At 42.0% G+C, this 25,978-nt stretch overlaps 1 protein-coding gene across 1 annotated transcript; it reads left to right on the top strand.

The window, feature by feature from the left end:
• Positions 1–25,615, top strand: LOC127533367 (B-cell receptor CD22-like). Its single transcript, XM_051946209.1, has 12 exons — positions 1–222; positions 308–389; positions 1,306–1,662; positions 1,757–1,978; positions 2,162–2,494; positions 4,020–4,250; positions 4,648–4,893; positions 5,546–5,806; positions 6,080–6,161; positions 21,358–21,418; positions 22,219–22,361; positions 25,493–25,615. Exons 2-12 carry the CDS (start codon positions 335–337, stop codon positions 25,554–25,556), a joined length of 2,055 nt encoding a protein of 684 aa, XP_051802169.1. The 5' UTR covers positions 1–222; positions 308–334; the 3' UTR covers positions 25,557–25,615.
• Positions 25,616–25,978: the final 363 nt, after the last annotated feature.

Genomic DNA, 25,978 nt, shown 5'->3' with positions numbered 1-25,978 from the left:
TCCACAGAGGAAGGAAACTGTGACCTAAACCACTGAAAGTTTGTGTCCTAACCACAGTGAAACAGAAGAAATTCTGACTGCAGATCACATCCGTCTTTGCCAGACACAGTCTGCAACAAAAGCTGTTGTATAGCTTACGATAATGAGCTTTAATACGAGTGAAGGACTAAATTTGTCTGAACAAGTTCAGTGAAGTGAACGTCACCGTCAGCTACACTCCAGGTGAGACTACTGTGTTCATTCATGTGATTGATAGAATTTATTCTGTGTGTTTTTGAATTGCTGATGTGTTTTACTTTGTCTGCAGTCACAGCACTGAGAGAAAAGAACCACCATGGGATGTAAAGCAGCACAAGCTGGATTTCTTGTCTTCCTTCTCTCCTCATCAGGTACTTTATTTACTACTGATTCTGAATAGACACATCACATCAACCATCCATCTACAGAACACGTGATAGCTTTAAAGTTCTGTAAAATATCGTGTTGATTTCTGTGCAGCTGCTAAACCTATTTCTGTTTGAAAGTTTTCTGTGAAGTGTAGCATTGATCAGGCAGTGATGACACCAAGAGATTTTCATGAAAAGTTGCTCAATCTTACTGAATTTTGCAACTCTGTGTATTTGTAGCAACAAATGTTTACAATTCATTTACAAAGTGCATTTTTGATGTGGAAAATACTTTATTGCAAATGTTCAGTTTCAACTTTATCAAAAGATGTCTCCTAAAAATAAATATTAAACCATGTTAACATATTTTTCACATTATCATCATTATGACAGTCCAATCAAACCCTCCAGTTTATTCATTAGATGTGTGCCGTACATGTGTATTGTACTGAATATTAGCAGGCCTGAACTTTTCACACTTTTGTGTTTTTTCTGCATTTTGTCACCTCCACACCCCTCACTTCTCCTTTCTAAAAACATCTTCTCTTCCTTTTATGTTCTTCAGTACAGCTGTCTCTTGGTTCACGGGTTAATTACGGTCCTGTTCTTTCACTGAACCCTTAGAAGCAGCTTCATTGGTCGATTATGTGACCACATTACAAAGACACTGACTCTGGGGTTTTCTGTGCTCTCATAGCACTTATACAAGATCAAATATACATGAATTTAAACAAGAACAACAGAACACAGAAGGAAATTAGCTTTTAACTGCTTTGTGCAACTATAGATATGTGTAAATGTTTAATGATACGTGTGATGTCCCGTCTCAGTGCACATCGATGTGACCAGGAGAGAGTTTAGATATCTCCTTTAACACCAGAAGAATGAATCCTATTTTCTGATGTGCTCTGTGTTTCAGTGGTGCAGGGTGACGCTGGCTATAGAGTGAGGTACTCTTCTACTCAGATCTGTGCCTTACAAGGATCAGAGGTGGACATAAGCTGCACCTACACATACCCATCCAGAGTAAAGGAGAATGTCACTGTGGTTGAGGAAGCTGTGTGGTTTACTAAGATGAACCGTGATGAGCCTGTAGATCTGATGACAGATTCAGAGTTTGCAGATCGTGTACAGTATCGTTGTGATAAAAACAGCTGCACTCTGAAAATCACAGACCTGAGAATCAGCGACTCAGCTGAGTACAAGTTCATGTTCAGAACAAACCAACCAGGACAGAAAACTATTGGTTCACCTGGAGTCACTCTGTCTGTCACAGGTAAGATTTTCTACTGACAATATGAGGATGTGAAACATGCTACTGCTACTACTGGACAACAGTTAAAATAACATTTCTTTCTTTACACATACAGCTCTCCAGGTGAAGGTGACAGAGACATGGCTTTTGTATCCTTCCTGGGCAGAGCTGACGTGTAGCAGCAGCTGTCGTCTACCTGATCATTATTCCTACCTCTGGTACATGAATGGAAAGACCCTTCACACAAAAACATCTTCTATTGAGAAAAGCTTTGATTATTCAGTCAGCATTGCATGTGCTGTTAAAAGATATGAGAAGCTTCCATCTCCTTCACTGTGTGAGTTGTAATTTTGTACCATCACTGTCTGTATTTTTAATACTAGAGTCCTCATATCTCCTGCCTGTTTTTCATTGATCCACTACTGCTGTCAGTGTTCCAACAACAGTATCACCTGATCTGTATTGATGGAGTCAACATGTTGCTGACAATAGTTTTTAAAATGCTTTAATCTTCTTCTAGGTGTTCATGAATCACCCTGTAACAGTGTGGTTTACACCCAAAGAAGCATCTGCATCCCCAAAGGATCATCAGTGGACATTTCATGCACATACAGTCATAAAACATCGGTTTTGACAACATTCTGGTTCAGTCCTGAACGTAGTCGTCAGCCTGAGGACCTCAAAGAAGACTCTCAGTATGAAGGTCGTGTTGAGGTTGTTGACAAAAGAGGACGCTCCACTCTGAGGATCAGAGACCTGAGAGTCACTGATTCAGCCCAATATCAATTTAAATTTATAGCACGACGGTTTGAATGGAAGAGCAATTTACCTGGAACAACTCTGACTGTCACAGGTACTGTGAACACAAACTGATGTAGATGACCCTTTTGGACATATCTTCTCATTTAAAGGTTTTTCTTTCTTTTCATGACTGCTTATTATTATTTTGTAGATTCTCACTGAAGGCATCAAAACTATGAATGAACACATATGGAATTATGTAGTAAACAAAAAAATGTGAAATAAGTCAAAACATGTTTTATATTTTAGATTCTTCAAAATAGCCACCCTTTGCTTTGATTACTGCTTTCCACACTCTTGGCATTCTCTCCATGAGCTTCATGAGGTAGAACCTGAAATGGTTTTCCAACAGTCTTGAAGGAGTTCCCAGAGATTCTGAGCACTTGTTGGTCCTTTTGTCTTCACTCTGTGGTCCATCTCATCCCAAACCATCTGGATTGGGTTTAGATCAGGTGACTGTGGAGGCCAGGTCATCTGATGCAGCACTCCATCACTCTCCTTCTTGGTCAAATAGTCCTTACACAGCCTGGAGGTGTGTTTGGAGTCACTGTCCTGTTGAAAAATAAATGATTGTCCAAAAAAACGCAAACCATGGCAGGTGGAACCAAAGATCTGAAATGTGGACTCATCAGACCAAAGCACAGATTTCCACTGGTCTAATGTCCATTCTTTGTGTTTCTTGGTCCAAACAAATCTCTTCTGCTTTTGCTTTTCCTTAGTAGTGGTTTCTTAGCAGCTGTTTGACCATAAAGGTCTGATTGGTCAGTCTCCTCTGAACAGTTGATGTAGAGATGTGTCTGCTACTAGAACTCTGTGTGACATTTATCTGGGCTCTAATCTGAGCTGCTGTTAACTTTCCATTTCTGAGGCTGGTGATTGGGATGAACTTCTCCTCAGCAGCAGAGGTGACTCTTGGTCTTCCTGTCCTGAGGCGGTCCTCATGTGAGCCAGTTTGGTCGTAGCGCCTGATGGTTCATGCGACTGCACTTGAGGATACATTCAAAATTCTTGCAATTTACTGGACTCACAGACCTTCAGTTCTTAAAGTAATGATGGCCTGTGGTTTCTCTTTTCTTAGCTGATTGGTTCTTGCCATAATATGGATTCTAACAGTTGTCAATTAGGGCTGTCAACTGTGTACCAACCTGACTTCTGCACAACACAACTGATGGTCCCAACCCCATGAAGAAGGAAAGAAATTCCAGAAATGAACCTTGACAAGACACACCTGTGAAGTGAAAACCATTTCAGGTTCTACCTCCTGAAGCTCATGGAGAGAATGAAAAGAGTGTGTAAAGCTGTAATCAAAGCAAAGGGTGGTTATTTTGAAGGATCTAAAATGTAAAACATATTTAGAGTTATTTCACAATTGTTTGTTTGATACTTAATTCCATATATCTTGCTTTATAGTTTTGAAGTCTTTATCGAGAATCTGCAAAGTTGAAATTAGTAAAAATATATTTTTACTGGTAGTGTACATGAATCCACTGAAAGAAGCAGAAGGATTTAAAATATAGAGTGTGTTTATGTGAGCACATATTATATTCGTGACATTTCTGTTGTGTTCTCACATTCAGCTCTGCAGGTGCAGGTGACCAGAATAATATCAGTCCATCAGTCTCAAACGGAGGCAGAGCTGAAGTGTCACAGCAGCTGCAGTCCAGCTGATCGTCTTTCCTACATCTGGTTCAAGAACGGACAGAAAATTTCAAAACAACAAACTTCTACTTACACAGGTTCCTTTAATCCTGGAGAAAAGATCTCCTGTGCTTTCAAAGGACATGAAGATCACCGGTCTCCAACAGTGTGTGAGTTTACTTCACTAAATGTCAAACCTTTGCTCACAGTATGCAGATAGTGTGTTACCTGTAATATGTGGGACTCAAGAGGACATCCCACAGTACTGTACATCATAGTGTACTGTCATTTTAAAGGTTTTTACTATTTATTATTTATTTCAGAAGAGAATGGAAAAGCAGAAATTTTGATGCTTAGGTTTCACAATTAGCATTACTTCTGCTTTTGCAACACTGATGACTGATGAAATCAATGATGATGAAGTGTTAACATGTGATATTTAGTACTAAAGTCTGTTAAATGTCTCTAGAATTCTCATTTATTTTATGAAAATAATGGTCACCAGCTGTGCTTGATGTGTCTGAACAAACCATCACATTATAATATGTTATCTGCATCAATCTCCAGACCCTTCAAAGCTTCCCTCTGTGTCAGTGAGTCCATCTGGTGAGCTAGTGGAGGGAAGTTCAGTGACTCTGACCTGTCGCACTGATGCTAACCCAGCAGCTGAAAACACTTTGTACAAGGGGAACCAAAGTCTGCCTCTGGGATCAGAAGGAACTTATCATTTCACCTCCATCAGCTCTGAGGACAGAGGACTCTACGACTGCAAATCTGATGATCAATCTGTGTCTTTGTTCATAAATGTCCTGTGTAAGTAAACATCAGTACATCAACTGGGCTTAAAAATACATAAAAACAGTGAGTACGTTTATATGCCATCAATATTCAGGTTAAGGTCAATATTCCAGTTTCTGAAACATTTGGAATAACCCGCTTACATGCCTAAACAGACAGTTACTCCTGTTGTGTGACACTGTGCTGACGCTGTGTGGTGCTGTGGTGCCGCGTGTGGGTTTCTCCATGTCTGTTTACCTCTCCTTGTGTATTTCCGGTGGGTCGCACACCAGACGCGGCATACAAGTAGTTGCCGTACTCAAAAGACCAAGATTCCTTTCGAATGAAACATGCGCAGAACCCAAATTAATGTTTCTTTCTATGGCGATATTCTGATGCGCGTTTATATGACGAGATAACCCAGGGGTCTTATTCGGGTTTTTAAAAACCGGAATATGAGCATATTCGGGTTTTTGCGGGTGTTTACATGGCTGTACGCAACCGGGTTATTGCTAACATTCCGGTTAAGAAAGGGTTTTTGACTGCATATAAACGTAGCCACTGTTTGCTTTGTTCAGACAAGTAGAAAGAACGTCAGTTTGTAGTGAAGTCTGTCTCTGAACTGAAATAAAAGCTTCCAGGACACTTTGAAGTAACTTCTTTTCTGTCTCTACATATTGTCCTCCAGATGCTCCAAAGCTTCCCTCTGTGTCAGTGAGTCCATCTGGTGAGATAATGGAGGGAAGTTCAGTGAATCTGACCTGCAGCAGTGATGCTAACCCAGCAGCTACTTACACCTGGTACAAGGAGAATGAAGACTCACCACTTCATTCAGGACAGACCTTCACCATGACTGACTTTAGAGCTGAACACAGTGGGAATTATTACTGTGAAGCTCAGAACATGAGAGGATGTCATAACTCCACCTTTTATCTGAATGTTGCATCACGTAAGTTACAGATGATATAGAATCCACAACACAGGGGATCCTAACATACAGCGCTTATAAAATGTGTTCTTCTGCCTTCAGAGTTTTTACCTTTAATTGCTGCTTAACATTAAATTGCAGCTGGGTCGAGCAAAGCACTGGATGAACCTTTGACAAAAACTCACACCCAACAAATACACTTCACATGAGAAAGTTGCTAAAATTACTTCTGTGCTCTTATTATTCCCGGTTGAACCCAAGAATTTAGTGTTTGTGCTGATCATATATTTCCAGGTTCATGGAAGTTCCCAATTACTCTGTCGATCACTGCTGTCATTCTGGCCTTCATTCTTCTCTTTCTCCTGCTATGGATTAGGTAAGCAGTTCATTTTCTCTGTGATGTATTAGCTTTGCATCTTAAAGGAAGTCAAAGGTTAAAGGAACCCCCCGTCGAATCGTCACCTTATTGCGGTGGAGGGGTTTGAGTGTCTTGGTGATCCTGGGAGCTGTGTTGTCTGGGGCATAAGCCCCTGGTAGGGTCTCCCAAGGCAAATTGGTCCTGGGGGAGAGACCAGACTAAGAGCAATTCAGAAAACCCTGATGACAGCACAAAGAGGTGAAGCCACTACCTCGCCCGGGTTAGGTATACCGGGGCCTTCCCCTGGAGCCAGGCCTGGGGGAGGAGCTCGCAAGAGAGCGTCTGGTGGCCGAGCCTTGGGGTCCCGTGGGGCTCGGTCGGGCACAGCCCGAAGAAGAAACACGGGGCCACCACCCAGTAGGCCCAACACTTGCAGGGCAGGAAGTAGGGGTCGGGTGCTATGCTCACCGGGCAGTAGGCAGGAGCGGGCGTCTGGGCATGCCACCCCCTGGTGGCATAGACTAGCTCTGGGGACATGGAATGTCACCTCACTGGCGGGGAAGGAACCTGAACTGGTGCGGGAGGTGGAGCAATATCGGCTAGATATAGTTGGGCTCACCTCTATGCACAGCAAGGGTTCTGGAACCAGAATCCCGGAGAGGGGTTGTGTAATGGGATGGGGGCTATGGGAAAGGTTGAATTGTGGAATAAATGAGTAAATGACCAGAGAAGCAAATATTGCAAACCTTGAGTAATGACCGGGTGGAGCACACTTGGAATTCGCCAAGGAGGGCAAGACAGGGAGGTGAAATTATTAAGCTTTAATGCAGAATATGATTAAAACTATTTAAAAAATGCCCATAAATAAAAATATAGGTTTATCCTAAAAGTCCATTAAAATTCAGTAAAAACAAGTGGGCCAAAAATGCACAATATGAATAAACACGCTTAAAACAAGGTAAAAATGGCACCGTCCTTAAGCAGGGGGCTAAAGTGCAGTTGGGGATGCAGGCAGTCTTCCAATCCAGGTCGGTGAGGTCCCCTCGGTCACACGCACCAGGTCGCACCGGAGGTGAAGGAAACCGCTGCCCCTACGTGTGTCAGCTCACGACGCCGCTTCACTCGTCTCGGAATTCCACCCGGCTGGCCGCTCCTCTGGCACACTGGGAACCCTTACGTAGACACAACAACAAGCGGCAGTATGCATTCTCGTACAACAACAGTGTTAGCTTAGCTCATGTTCGCCAAGTGCTACTACTTTCTCTCTCCCGGTACTTACACGACAGGCAGGGACTTCTCCCTGCTGCTGCGTGTGAATCACGTCGTAACACTTGCGGGCTCACGGTCTCTGGTGCGTGTGCCTTTCCTTTAGCCCCTTTAGCCCGGTTGCGATCTGACTTGGCGTCTCTTCGCTGCTCTCCGCTGCTCCCGGCGTCTTCGCGTCCTGGCGCTCCTGGCACCCTTGGCGCCCTTGGTGCCTCTCCGCTGCTCTTCCCTCGGTGTCAGCGTCTCTCTGCTGCTCCCGTTCAGCTGCTTTATTGTCCCTGGCTCCAATCACGCACAGCTGAGAGTGATTGCCCGGGACTCAGTGATTGGGGAAAAACATCATGTGATTTGGGGTGGTCATGGCAACGACAGGTAGGTGGCAACTACTAATTTCACATGCAAATAAACTCAAAAACACACAGCAACCCAATAAATCATAAATACATGCAAAGCAAAAAATAAAGGTATCAGGAAAAACACAAATAAAATGCCACATCCCCTTGTGCCGGATCACAGTTGGACTCTCTCCTACTCCGGAGTTGCCCAAAGTGAGAGGCGCCAGGCGGAAGGCTTGGGGAAGGCTGACCGAAACTGTCTTGGTTGACACGTCTATACAATGTCGCGTGGGCCTCGGGTACAGTACCAGTGGAGTGGCAGACCGGGGTGGTGGTCCCTATTTTCAAAAAGGGGGACCGGAGAGTGTGTGCCAACTACCGGGGTATCACACTTCTCAGCCTCCCCGGGAAAGTTTACTCTCGGGTGCTGGAAGGGAGGCTCTGACCAACAGTCGAACCTCGGATTCAGGAGGAGCAATGCGAATTCCTTTTTTTTTTTTTTTTTGAGCAATGCGAATTCCGTCCCGGTCGTGGAACAGCGGACCAGCTCTTTACCCTTGCAGAGCTGCTGAGGGGGTCATGGGAGTTTGACCTGCCAGTCTACATGTGTTTTGTGGATCTGGAGAAGGCCTATGACCGTGTCCCCCGAAGGGCACTATGGGGGGGGGGTACTACGGGAATATGGGGTACCGGGCTCGTTGCTACGAGCCATTCAGTCCCTGTATGACCAAAGTGAGAGCTGTGTCCGCATACTCGGCACTAAATCAGACACGTTTGCCGTGGGTGTTGGACTCCACCAAGGCTGTCCCTTGTCTCCAATCCTGTTTGTGGTTTTCATGGACAGGGTCTGATGGCGCAGTCGTGGTGGGGAGGGTTTCCAGTTTGGGGGCCTCAGGATCGCATCTCTGCTTTTTGCAGATGATGTGGTTTTGTTGGCGTCCTCAGACTGTGATCTCCAGCACGCACTGGAGTGGTTTGCAGCCGAGTGTGAAGCGGTAGGGATGCGGATCAGCACCTCCAAGTCCGAGGCCATGGTTCTCTGCCGGAAACTGGTGCATTGCTCCCTCTGAGTTGGGGGGGAGTTGCTTCCCCAAGCGAAGGAGTTTAAGTATCTCAGGATCTTGTTCACGAGTGATGGGAAAATGGAGCGAGAGATGGACAGGCGGATTGGTGCGGCGTCAGCAGTAATGCAGATGTTGTACCGAACTGTCGTGGTGAAGAGGGAGCTGAGCCGTAAAGCGAAGCTCTCGATTTACCAGTCCAGCTAGGTTCCAACCCTCACCTATGGTCAGGAGCTCTGGGTAGTGACCGAAAGAAAAGATTGCGGATACAAGCGGCCGAAATGAGCTTCGTCCGTGGGGTGGCTGGACTCAGCCTGAGAGATAGGGTGAGGAGGCCAGACATCCGGCGGGAGCTTGGAGTAGAGCCGCTTCTCCTTCGCATTGAAAGAAGCCAGTTGAGGTGGTTTGGCCATCTAATTCGGATGCCTCCAGGGAGACTTCCTTTGGAGGTTTACAGAGCACGTCCGTCTGGGAGGAGACCCCGGGGCAGACCCAGAACTCGCTGGAGGGATTATATATCTCGTCTGGCCTGGGAACCCTCGGGATCCCCCAGGAAGAGCTGGAAAGCGTTGCTGGGGGGAGGGACGTCTGGAACAACCAGCTTCACCTGCTGCCTCCGCGACCCAGCCCCGGATAAGTGGAAGGAAATGAACAGGCGTGAACTAACTGTGACGTCACCCATTGGTTTCAACGCCGAGAAAATGAAGCCCGGATTTTGCTACTTCCTGGTCGCCATTTTGGATTTTTTGGAGCCAGTGACATAAAAAGCATCATCAAACAGGCTGGACCGGAGAGCAACTAGGGCCAGGACCAGTCTATGGGCGGGCCAGACTGAGAGCTGAAGACACTCTTATCCCACCCACATTTTACCGCAGAGGCTTCTGTTGCTGCTTTCGGAATTCAGCCTACGCTAACAACGTTGGCTTCCACAAATTGAGGTAAACTTTATCACTAGTTGTCAAAGGAACTTACTGAAGTTTACTGTTGAAATAATCTCACAAAGTGCTTGCAAAAATGTGCATACATGTTGGCAAATATGTAAAATTATTAACTTACGGTATTGTAGCTGAAGCTACTGTAAGTCATCAGAAAACTGCATAACCACTTTTAGTGAATCATAATCCAAAACTGAGTTTTAATCATAGACTGTATATGGTTTTAATTTTATTTTTGTGCTACTGTAAAGTAGTAGCGAGCTTAGTGAGTATAAGCAGTGATAAATGGGGTTTGTCAATGCTGATATAATTAGCTAACTATTAGCTGTTACTTGGGATCACGGCTCCATAATGTGATAACTTTTTTTAACTGTTACAGTCTGTACGTGCCTTTCGTTCATGTTCACCAGATATAAATTAGCTATTTAAAGTATGTTAATGTTATCTATCATCTATCTATCATCTATCTATCATCTATCTATCATCTATCTATCTGCATGTGCACCCACACAGACCCACAAGAGTGAGTGATATTTTTCCATTAAGATTTAATGCTAAACAGTACTGCAAAATATTTTCTGCAGCTGAACTGTAACAAGACTATACTGTCACATAACTCTGCTGAATTCATCCAATAATAGTGCTTTCTTTTCATTTTTGCTTATAATCTGCAATATTTCTTACCAGTACACTTTTTCCCATCTAGCCATGGTCTGGATAATTGGGGACAGTTATGTACGACGCATAGACTGCATAAACCAGCGTGGAGCGGAGAGGGCTGCAGAGACCATGGGGAGCAACCTCGGGATTGATGGAGTCCTCATCCACTGGTTCGGCTGGGGTGGCCTGAGGTGGAGAGGCGTCCATCCTTTTTTCGATCAGTCACTACGGGGAAGAGCTGTACCAGATGTCCTCCTCATCCACTGTGGAGGCAATGATCTCAGGAACATCTCGAGTGTGAAGCTTATTGATGCAATGAAAGAGGACCTGCACCACCTCCACTTACAGTATCCAGGGATGAGCATCATCTTCTCTGGCATCACGCAGAGATGTAGGTGGAAGGCTGGTGCCAATCCAGGAAAAATCGATAAAGCACGAAAGTTTGTGAACAGTGTTATGGCTACATATGTTCAAAGTTTAAATGGCCATTTCATACATCACCGTGCCATAAGGTCTGACACTCCTGGGCTATTTTTGCACGATGGAGTTCATTTCATCACTAGGGGAAATGAACTATTGTTCAACAGTTTTACAGAGTCCATTAAGGCCCAAATTCAGCAACATTAAACTTGAGACTTAATGGGTTTTTTTTTATTTGCTCCAGACATAGCCCACAGTGTCTTTCCTTACAAATGAGTGTTGTTTTTTAATGTTATTTTTCTGGTTATATTGCACATGTGGCCATAACACTGTTCAGTCTCACCAGATGTGCTCTAACTCCCTACATCCTCTCATCATTCCACCTCCTCTCTTCCCACCCCATGGTCTTCCAATATCTCTGCCCAAACAAGATGTAGCTGTGACAACTTGTAAATAGTTTAAAGTTCACGTTTTTATTGTTTTTTTGTAGTTTAAAAGTTATGTAGCTGTACTACCTCTTTTTAATTCAATGTGCAATAAAAGTATTTCAGAAGTTCATATCATTAATGTGTTGATGGTTTTAATGGTGCATATTGTGTATACACTTTAACAATAGCACCATGTACAGTATTGTAATTACACAAGATCACATTGATGTTTTTCCAGAATTTGCCATTTAATTACAAAGATATATGGATGTTCAGTCATCAGAAGCACAGATGAAAGACAGATGTTAATTTATAGTTTGTGCTTTTATCATGGAATACTTATGTCTTAATTAGACTGCAAAACCTTCTATAAAGATTTCTGTTAGATTTATTATGTGGTATATGGTAAACTTGTAAAAAGCAAGCAAGATTGTTTTGTAGTTAAGTTTTCAAAGCAGAAACGATAATCATTAGTTTCTAAAGGTTATTTTTCAAATACCATATTTGTTCTGAATAAAACTAATGTACAAGTTATAAATACAATTTCTGAAGTCTATCAAACAAAAAACAAAAGGTCATGGAAGAGCCTTTATTACTAATTTGAGACACTTTTAATAGTTTATATGCTTAATACATATTTCTTTAAAAAATGGAGGGCATCTGTTGTACATCCATACACCTGTTGATGGTAATGAGATAAAAGGTAAGAAACAGATTCAATGAATACTAAGAACATAATAAAATGAGGAAAGAGTTAGTCTGTCCTTCCAGCAGAGGAAGCTGAACTGGGAATGGTTAGCTCAGGATGTTTCCCATTCAGCCTTCTTATTCACAACCAGATGAAGTTTTCCTTCTGTTGGCACCACTCATTTATCTCCAGTGTGGAGACCTTTGGAATCACAGCAGAAGACAAACACTTTAGTTAAGATGTAACGATCACTGTGAGGAATTGAGCCAGAACAGAAATAAGTGAGTGGGAAAAAAGAGTGGGAAGAAGTGACTGAAAATAATGAATTGGGACAAATCTTTCCTGTATGCAGGCGGTTTTTATCAGTAAGAATTTTGTTCTGATACTTTTTCTGATGACATGGTACTGAGCACACTGTGTAACAATACTTTTTGCACAGTGCAGATATTGGCATATTAGGTACATGAACAGAGGTACAATAAGGTAATAAAAGCTAAGTACAGCTCTTACATAGTGATGCTCCAGCAGGGAACCTGATGCTTCATGCAGGACAGCTGGCTACAGGACAGTCCAAGTGTTGTAGTTTTCATATCACAGCTGTAATCTCATTTAAAAATACACAAAATTAGGTTATGCACGTTGCAAACAGTTTGGGGCGGCTGTGGATCAGGTGGTAGAGCGGGTCATCCAATGATCGAAGGGTCGGTTGTTCGATTCCCGCTCTCGCTAGTCATGTGCTGTTGTGTCCTTGGGCAAGACACTTTACCCACCTTGCCTCCAGTGTTGCTCTCACACTGGTGTGTGAATGTTGGTGGTCGGAGGGGCCGTAGGCGCGGATTGGCAGCTACGCTTCCGTCAGTCTGCCCCAGGGCAGCTGTGGCTACAAATGTAGCTTACCACCACCAGAGTGAGAATGTGTGAGTGAATGAATAATGGGTCCATTGTGAAGCACTCTGAGTGACCAAAAAAGCGCTATATAAAGCTAATCCATTATTATTATTATTATTATTATTATTATTATTAGTCAAAGCCTGTCTTAGTTTGAAGCCCACTCACCACGACAAGGTGCAGGCCAAGAGTGGGAACACAAGACTGGACAAAAAATGGATAAAGAAAAAAAAAAAACACCACACACCAGGCGCGATAGACACACATCAAACAACACTCACCACCTTAAATAAATAATATAAAATTATAATAAAGGATTATATACATAAGATAATAAATACAAAAAACCATAATTGTATAATAAAAATACAACATGCAATACATTTTTTAACAACTTACTGTCAAATATTTCTACAACACTATTCACATGTCTGAACTATTTGTCTTTAAAACAGACAACAGAGGCTATGGAATAAAGTTTTGTGTAAAGGGAATGAACATTTTGAAACTTTTCTTGGTGTTTGTACAACTTTATTTTTTTGTTTACTTCAAGCATATTCAAAAACTATTAAATAGCAAATGAGACTATATACAAAAACTTTGACATATGGAGGTGACATTACTTTCATATACCACAAATTGTTCAATAAACTCTTGTGCCCCTTTCATGCGGACTCCAAGAAGTATTGAACCATTTGTTTATGGCATGTGTAAAGCATCTGATACGTAGGCCCCGTGTATGCAGACTCTAAGTAGGTGATGTGCAGTACAGGTCAGAATTTACCCTAATCATCCTCAAATATATTCAACAGTTGAGTGTGGAATGAATGTGAACATCTGACAGGGTGGCAAGTTTCCGGCTTTAGTGCTGAAATACTTAGTACTTAGGCCCCTTTCATGCAGGCTCTAAGAATATATTTCAACAGAGGCTCAGTGGGGGGTTTCTGGCTTGCCGAGATGCAGCTCTGATATGCTGAAAATAAGAGCGTGCATACCCACAAAAGACAACACACAACGGGATTTAGACGCACACAAGTCAAAAGCACACATTGTTTCAGACAAACAACTATATCTTCGCTATACAGACATGTATACACACACATACTATACATGAATATACATATATAAGTACATAAAAACAGGAAGAACAATGCACTCTCTTATTAATCACCATAGAAATGAATTAATTTGGTGAGTTGCCTGCGTACAAGCTTGCCTTCTTTGATTTTTTTCTGTCTGCCTTCTTGCCAAATAATTCATTTGAATTTTACAGTACCAGGCCATTTTCACAAAAATATGAACATGGTTGGATTCAGCACACATATCAAACATGTGGCTGTGTAAATTTGGGAAAAGGTTTTTTTTTCCAAACAATCCACTAGGACCTGAGTGACAATTGCCAATGTTGTTCCTCGTCTTTGTGGAGCTTTCCCCCCATTGGTTTTTAACAACCTCTGAAAGCGTTTCTCAGTGGCCTGACAAACGGCAAGAATGCCGGGAGATGGGCTTTGCAGGCCCCCTCTGCTCTTTAATACCAGAAAAGAATGTGTGGAGTCCCAGTCATCTGATGTTAGTGCCTGTGAGCAAGGCATACAGGTAACCTTCTGCTTCATTTTTTTCACTATGAAGCCTGTAATATAGCTGATGGCTGCCTCCTTATACTCTGAGAGATCATCTGCATCTGGGAGGTCAGCAATGAAGTCTTCTTCAGGTAAAAGCACTTCTACAGGCTGCACATCCACCCTGCGTGCAATACTGACATTTGCTGGTGTTGAATCCAGGATTTCTGTTTTGTCACGAAGAAGGCACTGTACCTGTCCCCGTCTTCACTTGGTGCCTAACAAGCAGGCGCTTGTAGGCCCCACGGAACTGCCTTGCATTGGGGTTGTTGTTAAAACCACCACGCGCTCTGATTGCCAAGAACAATAACTCCAGGTGGTCTTGACTCAGCTTGTACGTCAGAAGGTATCTGCATGGTGCACTGGGACTCTCCACAAGATCTTCATAGATGTTGAGCACACTTCTACCACAGGCAATGAAGCCGAGAATAGGTGTCTTCTTCTGAGTGGCGTGCATGTGAACAAAATTGTTGTCATTATTTTTAACCTTCAGCCCACGGAGACAAGACTCTGCTCATTCCAAAATAGCCCTAGCACGATCCTTTGTTGAAGGTTTGATCGGTGCTTTGAGTCCTTTCCCAAGTGGGTTGCGGCTATTAAGGACATCAAAAGCTGCGTCAATTGTTCGCAAGAACTGAACTGTAGCCCCGCATTCTCTAAACTGTGGTTTACCGAGTTCTTGCTCACAGTACTCCAGGGCATCAGCCACACTACTGCTAAACAGTTGGGCTGCAAGATGGACTTTCATTTTTTTTCTGTCGCCACATAATGTGTGCCATTTTCAGCTTGTTGCCAAGCTGCAGACTTTCCTTTTCTTGTAGTTTATGCAGCTCTTCAATATACTGCCATCTGATTTGTTGCCATCTTCTCTCTCTAACACCTCAGCTGCTGAAAATGCATTTCTAACTAATTTCAACATGTGACATGGATCCAAGAGCACATGCACTTTTTTGTTTGATCCTCTGGGTGGAGAAAATGAGGTTTCATGTTTGTGATGCCAATTTTTGCACCAAGCTCTTCAATCATTGCAAAGTTTTGCGAGGGTCCATCACATGTTAACGAGACAACCTGAACTCCAATAACATGAAGCCGTCGGAGGCTCTCCCGGACTATGTTGGCTCGCTCTGTTCCAGTCAAGCTACTGATGAGGAAGTAGGCAATGGGGAGCTTCCAGGACTCATTGATAGCTACAACCATTAGAACTAATGCTTGTGTGGCTACAGTGTTTTCTATTTCACCAGCACCGATGTCAACGTAGCCATTAATTTGATCCCCTCAAAATTCAATTTGCTGGTGAATGTACATTTCATCCATCATCAATGAGCAGATGACTTCCTTTCCCTCTTTCCTTCTTTCAGAGACATGACTTTTCAGAACCATGAATGATGCAACGGTAAATCCAGGATCTGCTGAAATGCTGCTGTACCATCTACGTATTGTTTGAGAATGCGGCAAAGCAAAATTGAACTTCTCTCTGACAAAATCATATGCTTTAGGAGAGTAGAAATGCAGTGTAGTCGCAAACTGTTTCAGTTCTTCAGAAAATGCTGCTGTTTGTTTTTGTTTTTGAATTCTAATCAGAATGTGTCTCGGAACATCATTTATTGAATCCAAAAGAGCAGCACATTCATTTGAGATCAGCATTTCTTTCAGAAGAACAGTTGTCAGTTCTTTCAAAGACAAGAGTTTGGATTTCATTCTCCTAGTCCGCTGACTCTTCAACTTCAGTTTTTTGTGAGCCGCAACTAGCCGATCCTGTAGTATGTCTGCTTTACGTTTGAGTGTTCTAGGAGACTCAGAAACAGTGTAGCTGTGATCAGAGCACACAGGCAATTGCTGCTGATAGTTATGATCAAGCCCAACAGTTTCTGAGGGTCTGCTTACAGTACACTCAGTGATGCTATCACCACCATGTGGTTGAACAATATGACTAGGAGCGGAACCTGAACTGTCACTTACACACGTGGACAAAATTGTTGGTACCCCTCAGTTAAAGAAGGAAAAACCCACAATTCTCACTGAAATCACTTGAAACTCACAAAAGTAACAATAAATAAAAATTTATTGAAAATTAAATAATCAAAAACAGCCATTACTTTTGAATTGTTGATTAACATAATTATTTTAAAAAACAAACTAATGAACAGGCCTGGACAAAAATGATGGTACCTCTATAAAAGATTGAAAACTATTTGACCACAGGTGTTTCCAAACTCATAATCAGTCAGTCTGCCTATTTAAAGGCAGACAAGTAGTCACCCTGCTGTTTGGTGAAAAGGTGTGTACCACACTGAACATGGACAACAGAAAGCGAAGGAGAGAATTGTCCCAGGACATCCGAAAAAAAATTATAGACAAACATCTTAAAGGTAAAGGCTATAAGACCATCTCTAAACAGCTTGAAGTTCCTGTGACAACAGTGGCTCATATTATTCAGAAGTTCAAGACCCACGGGACAGTAGCCAACCTCCCTGGACGTGGCCGCAAGAGGAAAATTGATGACAAATTGAAGAGATGGATCGTTGGAATTGTATCCAAAGAGCCCAGAGCAACCTCCAAAGAAATTAAAGGTGAACTCCAAGGCCAAGGTACATCAGTGTCAGATCGCACCATTCGTCGTTGTTTGAGCCAAAGTGGACTTCATGGGAGACGACCAAGGAGGACACCACTGCTGAAAAAAACTCATAAAAAAGCGAGAGTGGAATTTGCAAAAATGCATGTTGACAAGCCACAAAGCTTCTGGGAGAATGTCCTTTGGACAGATGAGACCAAACTGGAGCTTTTTGGTAAGGCACATCAACTCTATGTTCATAGACTCAAAAACCAAGCATACGAAGAAAAGAACACTGTCCCTACGGTGAAACATGGAGGAGGCTCAGTAATGTTTTGGGGCTGCTTTGCTGCATCTGGCACAGGGTGTCTTGAAAGTGTGCAAGGTACGATGAAATCTGAAGACTATCAAGGCATTCTGGAGAGAAATGTGCTGCCTCGTGTCAGAAAGCTTGGTCTCAGTCGCAGGTCATGGGTCTTCCAACAGGACAACGATCCAAAACACACAGCCAAAAACACCCAAGAATGGCTGAGAGAAAAGCGTTGGACTATTCTAAAGTGGCCTTCTATGAGCCCAGATCTGAATCCCATTGAACATATGTGGAAGGAGCTGAAACATGCCATTTGGAGAAGACACCCATCAAACCTGAGACAACTGGAGCTGTTTGCTCATGAGGAGTGGGCCAAAATACCTGTTGACAGCTGCAGAACGCTCATTGACAAATACAGAAATCGTTTAATTGCAGTGATTGCCTCAAAAGGTTGTGCAACAAAATATTAAGTTATGGGTACCATCATTTTTGTCCAGCCCTATTTCATTAGTTTGTTTTTTTAAATAATTATGTTAATCAACAATTCAAAAGTGATGGCTGATTTTGATTATTTAATTTTCAATAAATTTTTATTTATTGTTACTTTTGTGAGTTTCAAGTGATTTCAGTGAGAATTGTGGGTTTTTCCTTCTTTAACTGAGGGGTACCAACAATTTTGTCCACGTGTGTACCTCCACAGCCATACTTACCTTCTTGGTCCTTGTGGTCCTAGCAGGTGCTTTGCTTTTGAGGAGGTGAGAAGGAAAGCTGAAAGTGGTGGGCACAGTAGTGTCCTTCAGTTCCCTCTTGCCCTATTGGAGAATACAGAAACCATCAGAAATTAGGTTGTGATAAAAATCAAAGTTTTTTTCCCCTGCTTATCAGATTGTGTTGTATTTTTGTTATTCTGACAGAAACATTATACTTCACGCCCACCAAATTATGGCACTTGAAAATAAACTGAAAAAGGGTGGCATCATGATCATGGACATCTAACGAGTATATGATGATTTTAATAAATATCACTATCCACACATGCAGACAGGGCTATAGCTAGAATGTCACAATAATTTAAATGTGTGAGAGTAACACGCATCAACTACTGACAATGTAGAAACCTGACATTATCATGTCAACCACACTGAAAGAATTTAGACGTGACGTGGAGCTATAAGGGGGTCCTCCTCACGGTTTCATTAGCTTACAGTAATGCTGTGAATTACATGAACACATTACACTTCTGCTGCATGTATCAGGGTCGAACTAAAACACACGGGCGAGAGTCAGCTGCCGCTGTTTGCATAGCAAGCGTTGCGGCGTCAGCTATTACATACAACAGAATGGGATAGCTAACTGAGATGAGACGTCGGCTAAAGCTAGCACTCGGCGGATGGCTAGCGTAATTAGCAAGGTGCATCGATGCCGAATGTCTCTTTTTTAGGCCACGAAACCTCAGATAAAAGACCGATTTTTGGGGTACACTGTACACATCATATTTAATGGAAAAATTGCACATGAAATGTAAACATTTACTTACCGGAAAACTGGACAACGGAACCCTTTGAGGGTCTGTTAGTGCAATTAACGGAGGAACAAGCCATGGCTACAGTGAACGACAACTAATAATAACAAGTCAACAAACTGGAAACCTGTGGAAAATAACAATAATTAGAGGACAACTTAATCTAAATGTGGATGAAAGCCAAGTTCCACGGAATAAGCCTGCTGAAAGCCTCGCCCTAAAGGATCTGTCAGTCATTCCAGACAAGACTGTCTATCAAGTATAGCCACGCCCCCTGGCTCCGCCAACTTTAACAATTTATTTAAAATTCAGTATTGATTTATTTTAAGATCGGCCACCTATCTCTCATTTTGACCATGAAAACAAACGGGGAAAAAATCCTGAGCTGTAGAAAATCAGTCTATCAAATTTAATTTTTTTCCGGTGATGAATTGGGGTCCATGGAGAAAAAGCTTTTTGGAGCCAACCCTAGCGGACGACGTGATATTGCAAGTTTTTGACACTTCCGGGTGGGCTTCATTCTTGGAGCCAGATGCTACATCCATCTTTACATACAGTCTATGGAAATGGATGGATGGATGGATGGATCTTAAAGGAAACATCTAAGGACCATTCAGTGAAAAATCCATCAGTGCGTCTCACCTGAAGTGGCAGCAGAAGTGGAAAGACCTGTAAGCAATAGTAAAGCATGGAAGCAGGTCTGTTCTGTTGTAGTTTCAATAGAAAATTTAGAGAGCATTAGTGAGCTGGAGGCTTTGCACATGAGGAGAAGGCTAAAATTTTTAAAAGAGAGAAGTCAGAAGCTTGTGAGAATCTATCCGAATATTTTTAATTGGAGGTCATGAATGTCAAAGAAAGCTCAAGAAAATTTTGACTTTTAGGTGGAATACTTTTTCCTCTGAACCTTTGTGGAGAAAATTGCACTTATTTCTTTTGTGCTATTAGTAAGCTCAATGTGGTCGAAAAATGTTGTGAAATATCTGTTTCTATACACTCACCGGCCACTTTATTAATTAGACCTGTTTAATGGCTTGTTAACACAAATAGCTAATCAGCCAATCACTCAATGCATTTATTGATGTAGACGTGGTCAAGACAACCTGCTAAAGTTCAACCCTCAGAATGTGGAAGGAAGGGGATTTAAGCAACTTTGAACGTTGCATGGTTGTTGGTGCCAGACGGGTTGGTCTGTGTATTTCACAAACTGTGATCTACTGGTATTTTCACGCACAACCATCTCTAGGGTTTACAGAGAACAGTTTGAAAAAGAGAAAACATCCAGTGAGATGTGTGGTCCAAAGTGCTTTGTTGATGTGAGAGGTCAGAGGAGAATGGGCAGACTGGTTGGAGATGATAGAAAAGGAATAGTAACTCAAATAACCACTGGTTACAACCAAGGAATGTAGAATACCATCTCTGAACCACAACACGTCCAACCTTGAAGAAGATGTTCTACAGCAGCAGAAGACCACACCAAGTGCCTCTCCTGTCAGCCAAGAACAGGAAACTGAGGCTACAATTCATACAGGCTCACCAAAACTGGACAGTCGAAGATTGGAAAAATGTTGCCTGGTCTGATGAGTCTCAGTTTTAGCTGCGACATTCAGATTATCAGACTTTGGTGAAAACAACATGAAAGCATGGATCCATCCTGCCTTGTATCAACACTTCAGGCTGCTGCTGGTGTAACAGTGTGGGGGATATTTCACAGTCACCAGATCTCAGTCTAATAGAACCTCTGGGATGTGGTGGAACGGGAGATTGGCACCATGGATGTGCACCCAGGCTGCACAGTGGAATAGTGGTTAGCACTTTCGCCTTGCAGCAAGAAGATCCCCGGTTCAAATCCTGGTCTGGGCCTGGGATCTTTCTGCATGGAGTTTGTATGTTCCCCCTGTGCATGCGTGGGTTTTCTCCGGGCACACCGGCTTTCTCCACAGTCCAAAAATATGCTGAGGTTAATTGATTACTCTAAATTGTCCGTAGGTGTGAATGTGAGAGTGATTGTTTGTCTGTATATGTAGCCCTGCAACAGACTGGTGACCTGTCCAGGGTGTCCCCTGCCTTCGCCCGAGTCAGCTGGAATAGGCTCCAGCACCCCCCGTGACCCTAGAGACGATAAAGCGGTGTATAGAGAATGAATGGATGAGTGGATGTGCACCCAACAAATCTGCAGCAACTGTGTGATGCTATCATGTCAATATGGACCAAAATCTCTAAAGAATGTTTCCAACACCTTGTTCAAAGTATGAAACGAAGAATTAAGGCACTTCTGAAGGCAAAAGATGGTCCAACCTTTTACCAGCAAAGTGTACCTAATAAAGTGGTCAGTGAGTGTATACACATGAAAGATTTCTGTCACTGTAATTTTTCCTCTTGTCCGTATTTGCCAGTAACTGATGTGGTAATACACTGGCATATTTCAATACCAGTGTACTGAAATATGCTTGAAAACAAGAACCTATAATGTGAAGTCTGCTGTGTGACTATTTTTTCACTCATTCATTTGTTTGTTTGTCTTTTATTTGAAGAAGCCACAGGTCTGTGAAACAACAACCTCAGGCTGGAGAGGGACCAGACAGTAGAACAGAGGTGAGGTGAAAATGTGCTGTTCAGACTTCAGACTCAACTGTTATCTGTAAAAACGCTGTTCTTAGGTTCAATAACCCTGGATTTAGCTGTTTAGTTCATTGAAGTTAATCATATCCTACTCCTTCACACTTTTCTGTTCTCATGTCAATACACAATGATCATCAGGTTAAATGTCCATCCACCAGAGATGCATTACATTTTCTGTAAACTCTGTAAGTGTAAATGTTGCTTTTAAAGTCTCAGTTTAGCAAAGATGCATGGAGTTGGAGACATGCAGTAGATGTTACAGATGATTTACTCTAAATCTACTTCTATAACTATTCATCGAGTTTATTGTAAGAGGAAGGAAGCTTGTGTAACTTTAGCAATGTTCACACCAGTTAGGTAACAAGAACAAGTTCCTTCTTTGGAACACATACTTGTCAGGAAGAAAGTGTTCTTTTTATGTGTTTTGGAGTTAAGAGCTCAGGTTCAGTGAGCTTTATTTTACTGGAATCGGAAAACTCGGTGTCTGATTGCAGTAAATTTCAGGTTTACGGTGTTCCTTAAACAATTCCAAGTTCTCATGTGCACCTGCTGATCTGTTCTAACATCTCTGGTTTAAGATGGAGGTTCTGCAGCAACAGATTATCAAGCCTCAGTTCTTTGTTCTGCAAATGACCCTGCACCTCTTTTACTGAGCAATCATTGATTCTACTGAGCTCTACAAATCATATTTACTACCTTTAGTCACACTGGAGTTCTGTTTATCCAGCTCCTGCTACACATTCATAACATAGTCTTGTTCATGTGGCCGGCAGATGGATGAAATCCAGTATGCCAGTGTGCAATTCACTGCAAACCAGCCAGATGCTGTCTACTCCAACTTCAGCCCAGGTCAGATGGACCGATACCAGGAGGAGTCTGTGGTGTACTCAACGACCAAACCCAACAGATCTACAAGGTGAGCTGCTCTTCACATGGGATAGTTTTTATTGGTGAAAAAATTATACTTTTCCAATCAAGTTTTTGATTCCGTTTTTTTCTTTCTTTTTTCAGTTTTGTTTATAGGTTATATACTGCTGTTCAAAAGTTTAGGATCACTTAGAAATATTGTTATTATTTATTCTTTTGGCCTTTCATTGGTTTTATTGGACAGGTTAGTAGAGAAGCAGATCAGGAAAGTAGGGTGAAGACCTGCAGCAAAGGGCCGTGAGCTGCTTTAGGGACAACAGCCCCTGTTTATGGGACGTCCGTTTAGCCAGCTACACTATGTGAGTGCCTGAAAAGTCCTTATTTTTGAAGGAAAAACATTTTTTAAATGATTAAATTATTCAGAAATCCAGTCTAGACATTGTTAATGTGGTAAATGACTATTCTAGCTTGATTTTTTTCATGGAATATTCACATAGAGGTGCAGAGGAACATTTCCAGCAACCATCACTCCTGTGTTCTAATGCTACATTGTGTTAGCTAATGGTGTTGAAAGGCTCATTGATGATTAGAAAACCCTTGTGCAGTTATGTTAGCACATGAATGAAAGTGTGAGTTTTCATGGAAAACATGAAATTGTCTGGGTGACCCCAAACACTTGAACTGTAGTGTACACACGTGGACAAAATTGTTGGTACCCCTCAGTTAAAGAAGGAAAAACCCACAATTCTCACTGAAATCACTTGAAACTCACAAAAGTAACAATAAATAAAAATTTATTGAAAATTAAATAATCAAAAACAGCCATTACTTTTGAATTGTTGATTAACATAATTATTGAAAAAAACAAACGAATGAAACAGGCCTGGACAAAATGATGGTACCTCTATAAAAGATTGAAAACTATTTGACCAGAGTGACATGATTAACTCAGGTGTGTCATTTAATTGACATCACAGGTGTTTTCCAAACTCATAATCAGTCAGTCTGCCTATTTAAAGGGAGACAAGTAGTCACCCTGCTGTTTGGTGAAAGGTGTGTACCACACTGAACATGGACAACAGAAAGCGAAGGAGAGAATTGTCCCAGGACATCCGAAAAAAAATTATAGACAAACATCTTAAAGGTAAAGGCTATAAGACCATCTCTAAACAGCTTGAAGTTCCTGTGACAACAGTGGCTCATATTATTCAGAAGTTCAAGACCCACGGGACAGTAGCCAACCTCCCTGGACGTGGCCGCAAGAGGAAAATTGATGACAAATTGAAGAGATGGATCGTTGGAATTGTATCCAAAGAGCCCAGAGCAACCTCCAAAGAAATTAAAGGTGAACTCCAAGGCCAAGGTACATCAGTGTCAGATCGCACCATTCGTCGTTGTTTGAGCCAAAGTGGACTTCATGGGAGACGACCAAGGAGGACACCACTGCTGAAAAACACTCATAAAAAGCGAGAGTGGAATTTGCAAAAATGCATGTTGACAAGCCACAAAGCTTCTGGGAGAATGTCCTTTGGACAGATGAGACCAAACTGGAGCTTTTTGGTAAGGCACATCAACTCTATGTTCATAGACTCAAAAACCAAGCATACGAAGAAAAGAACACTGTCCCTACGGTGAAACATGGAGGAGGCTCAGTAATGTTTTGGGGCTGCTTTGCTGCATCTGGCACAGGGTGTCTTGAAAGTGTGCAAGGTACGATGAAATCTGAAGACTATCAAGGCATTCTGGAGAGAAAGTGCTGCCTCGTGTCAGAAAGCTTGGTCTCAGTCGCAGGTCATGGGTCTTCCAACAGGACAACGATCCAAAACACACAGCCAAAACACCCAAGAATGGCTGAGAGAAAAGCGTTGGACTATTCTAAAGTGGCCTTCTATGAGCCCAGATCTGAATCCCATTGAACATATGTGGAAGGAGCTGAAACATGCCATTTGGAGAAGACACCATCAAACCTGAGACAACTGGAGCTGTTTTGCTTATGAGGAGTGGGCCAAAATACCTGTTGACAGCTGCAGAACGCTCATTGACAAATTACAGAAATCGTTTAATTGCAGTGATTGCCTCAAAAGGTTGTGCAACAAAATATTAAGTTATGGGTACCATCATTTTTGTCCAGCCCTTTTTCATTAGTTTGTTTTTTAAATAATTATGTTAATCAACAATTCAAAGTGATGGCTGATTTTGATTATTTAATTTTCAATAAATTTTATTCATTGTTACTTTTGTGAGTTTCAAGTGATTTCAGTGAGAATTGTGGGTTTTTCCTTCTTTAACTGAGGGGTACCAACAATTTTGTCACGTGTGTATGTGTATATTTTACCATTTTACCCCAGTCCCACCCCAGTCCAATCTGTTCAACCTTCTGCCCTCTGGTCAGCGCTACAGAGCACATAAAACAGAACAAATAGACTCAGGAACAGTTTCTTCCCAGAGCCATCAGTGCTCTGAACAACAAGAAAACATGAACACAATAACGATAACATCACTGGGAACACACACTACACGTGCAGTCTTGTGCAATATTCATTTCACAATGAATCTCTGTAAAGTCACTTTATCACTTTGTGCTATTTAAAGCTCTTGTTTTTCTATAATTGTTGTTCTTTCCCATTGTATATTATTGTATTTTATTGTATTTTATTATTCTTTATTCTTTATTCTTATTCTTTTGTATTTTACTGTACATACTTTTCTAAGCACCAAATGGAGCAGCGCTCCAATTTCATTGTATACTCGTTATACAATGACAATAAAGGCTTTCTATTCTCCATCCATCCATCCTCTATACACCGCTTTATCCTCACTGGGGTCGTGGGGGGTGCTGGAGTCTATCCCAGCTGACTCGGACGAAGGCAGGGGACACTCTGGGCAGGTCGCCAGTCTGACGCAGGGCCACACATACAGACGAACAATCACACTCACATTCACACCCACAGGCAATCTAGAGTAGTCAATTAACCTCAGCATATTTTTGGACTGTGGGAGGAAGCCGGAGAGCCCGGAGGAAACCCACGCATGCACAGGGAGAACATGCAAACTCCATGCAGAAAGATCCCAGCCTAAAGGCTTTCTATTCTATTCTATTCTATTCTATTCTATTCTATTCTATTCTATTCTATTCTATTTATCAACAAAATGTTTCTAAATCTATTGTTTCCTTCACAGAACAAGAAATCAAGCAGCTGTGGAGGATCCATCTGCACTGTATAGCAAAGTTGTGAGAAAATAACATGGATCTGCTGGTATCTTCAGTGAGTCGCTTCAGACAGACGTGGTCAGTAATTAGCATGAAGGCAGCAACATTCATACAAAATGCATTTATAGTATTGAAGATGAACTAAACATTAGACCTCAGAGTAACACAGAGGCATTTTCTTCATTTGTCTCCAATGAAAGGAACAAAGTGTAGGGTGTGCTTGTTTTGTACAGATTGTAAAGCCCTTAAAGCAAATTTGAACTCTTTTTGGGTTCATAAAATTGGCCTGATTTGACCAGTCTTTAATGGGATTCAGCACACTTCTACAAAATGTCCAGAGAGTTAAGCGAGTATCTCCTCACATTGCTGTTTAAATGTTTTAATGATTGTCCCTCACTCAGTGTAAGTCAGAAAACTATGTTCAGAATCCATATTTATAATTTTACTGCTTCACC

This window comes from Acanthochromis polyacanthus, chromosome 3 (genome assembly GCF_021347895.1).
Source record: "Acanthochromis polyacanthus isolate Apoly-LR-REF ecotype Palm Island chromosome 3, KAUST_Apoly_ChrSc, whole genome shotgun sequence".
Taxonomy (NCBI): Eukaryota; Metazoa; Chordata; class Actinopteri; family Pomacentridae; genus Acanthochromis; species Acanthochromis polyacanthus.
The sequence above is the reverse complement of the archived record's forward strand: the minus strand, read 5'-3'. Positions and strand labels throughout refer to the sequence as shown.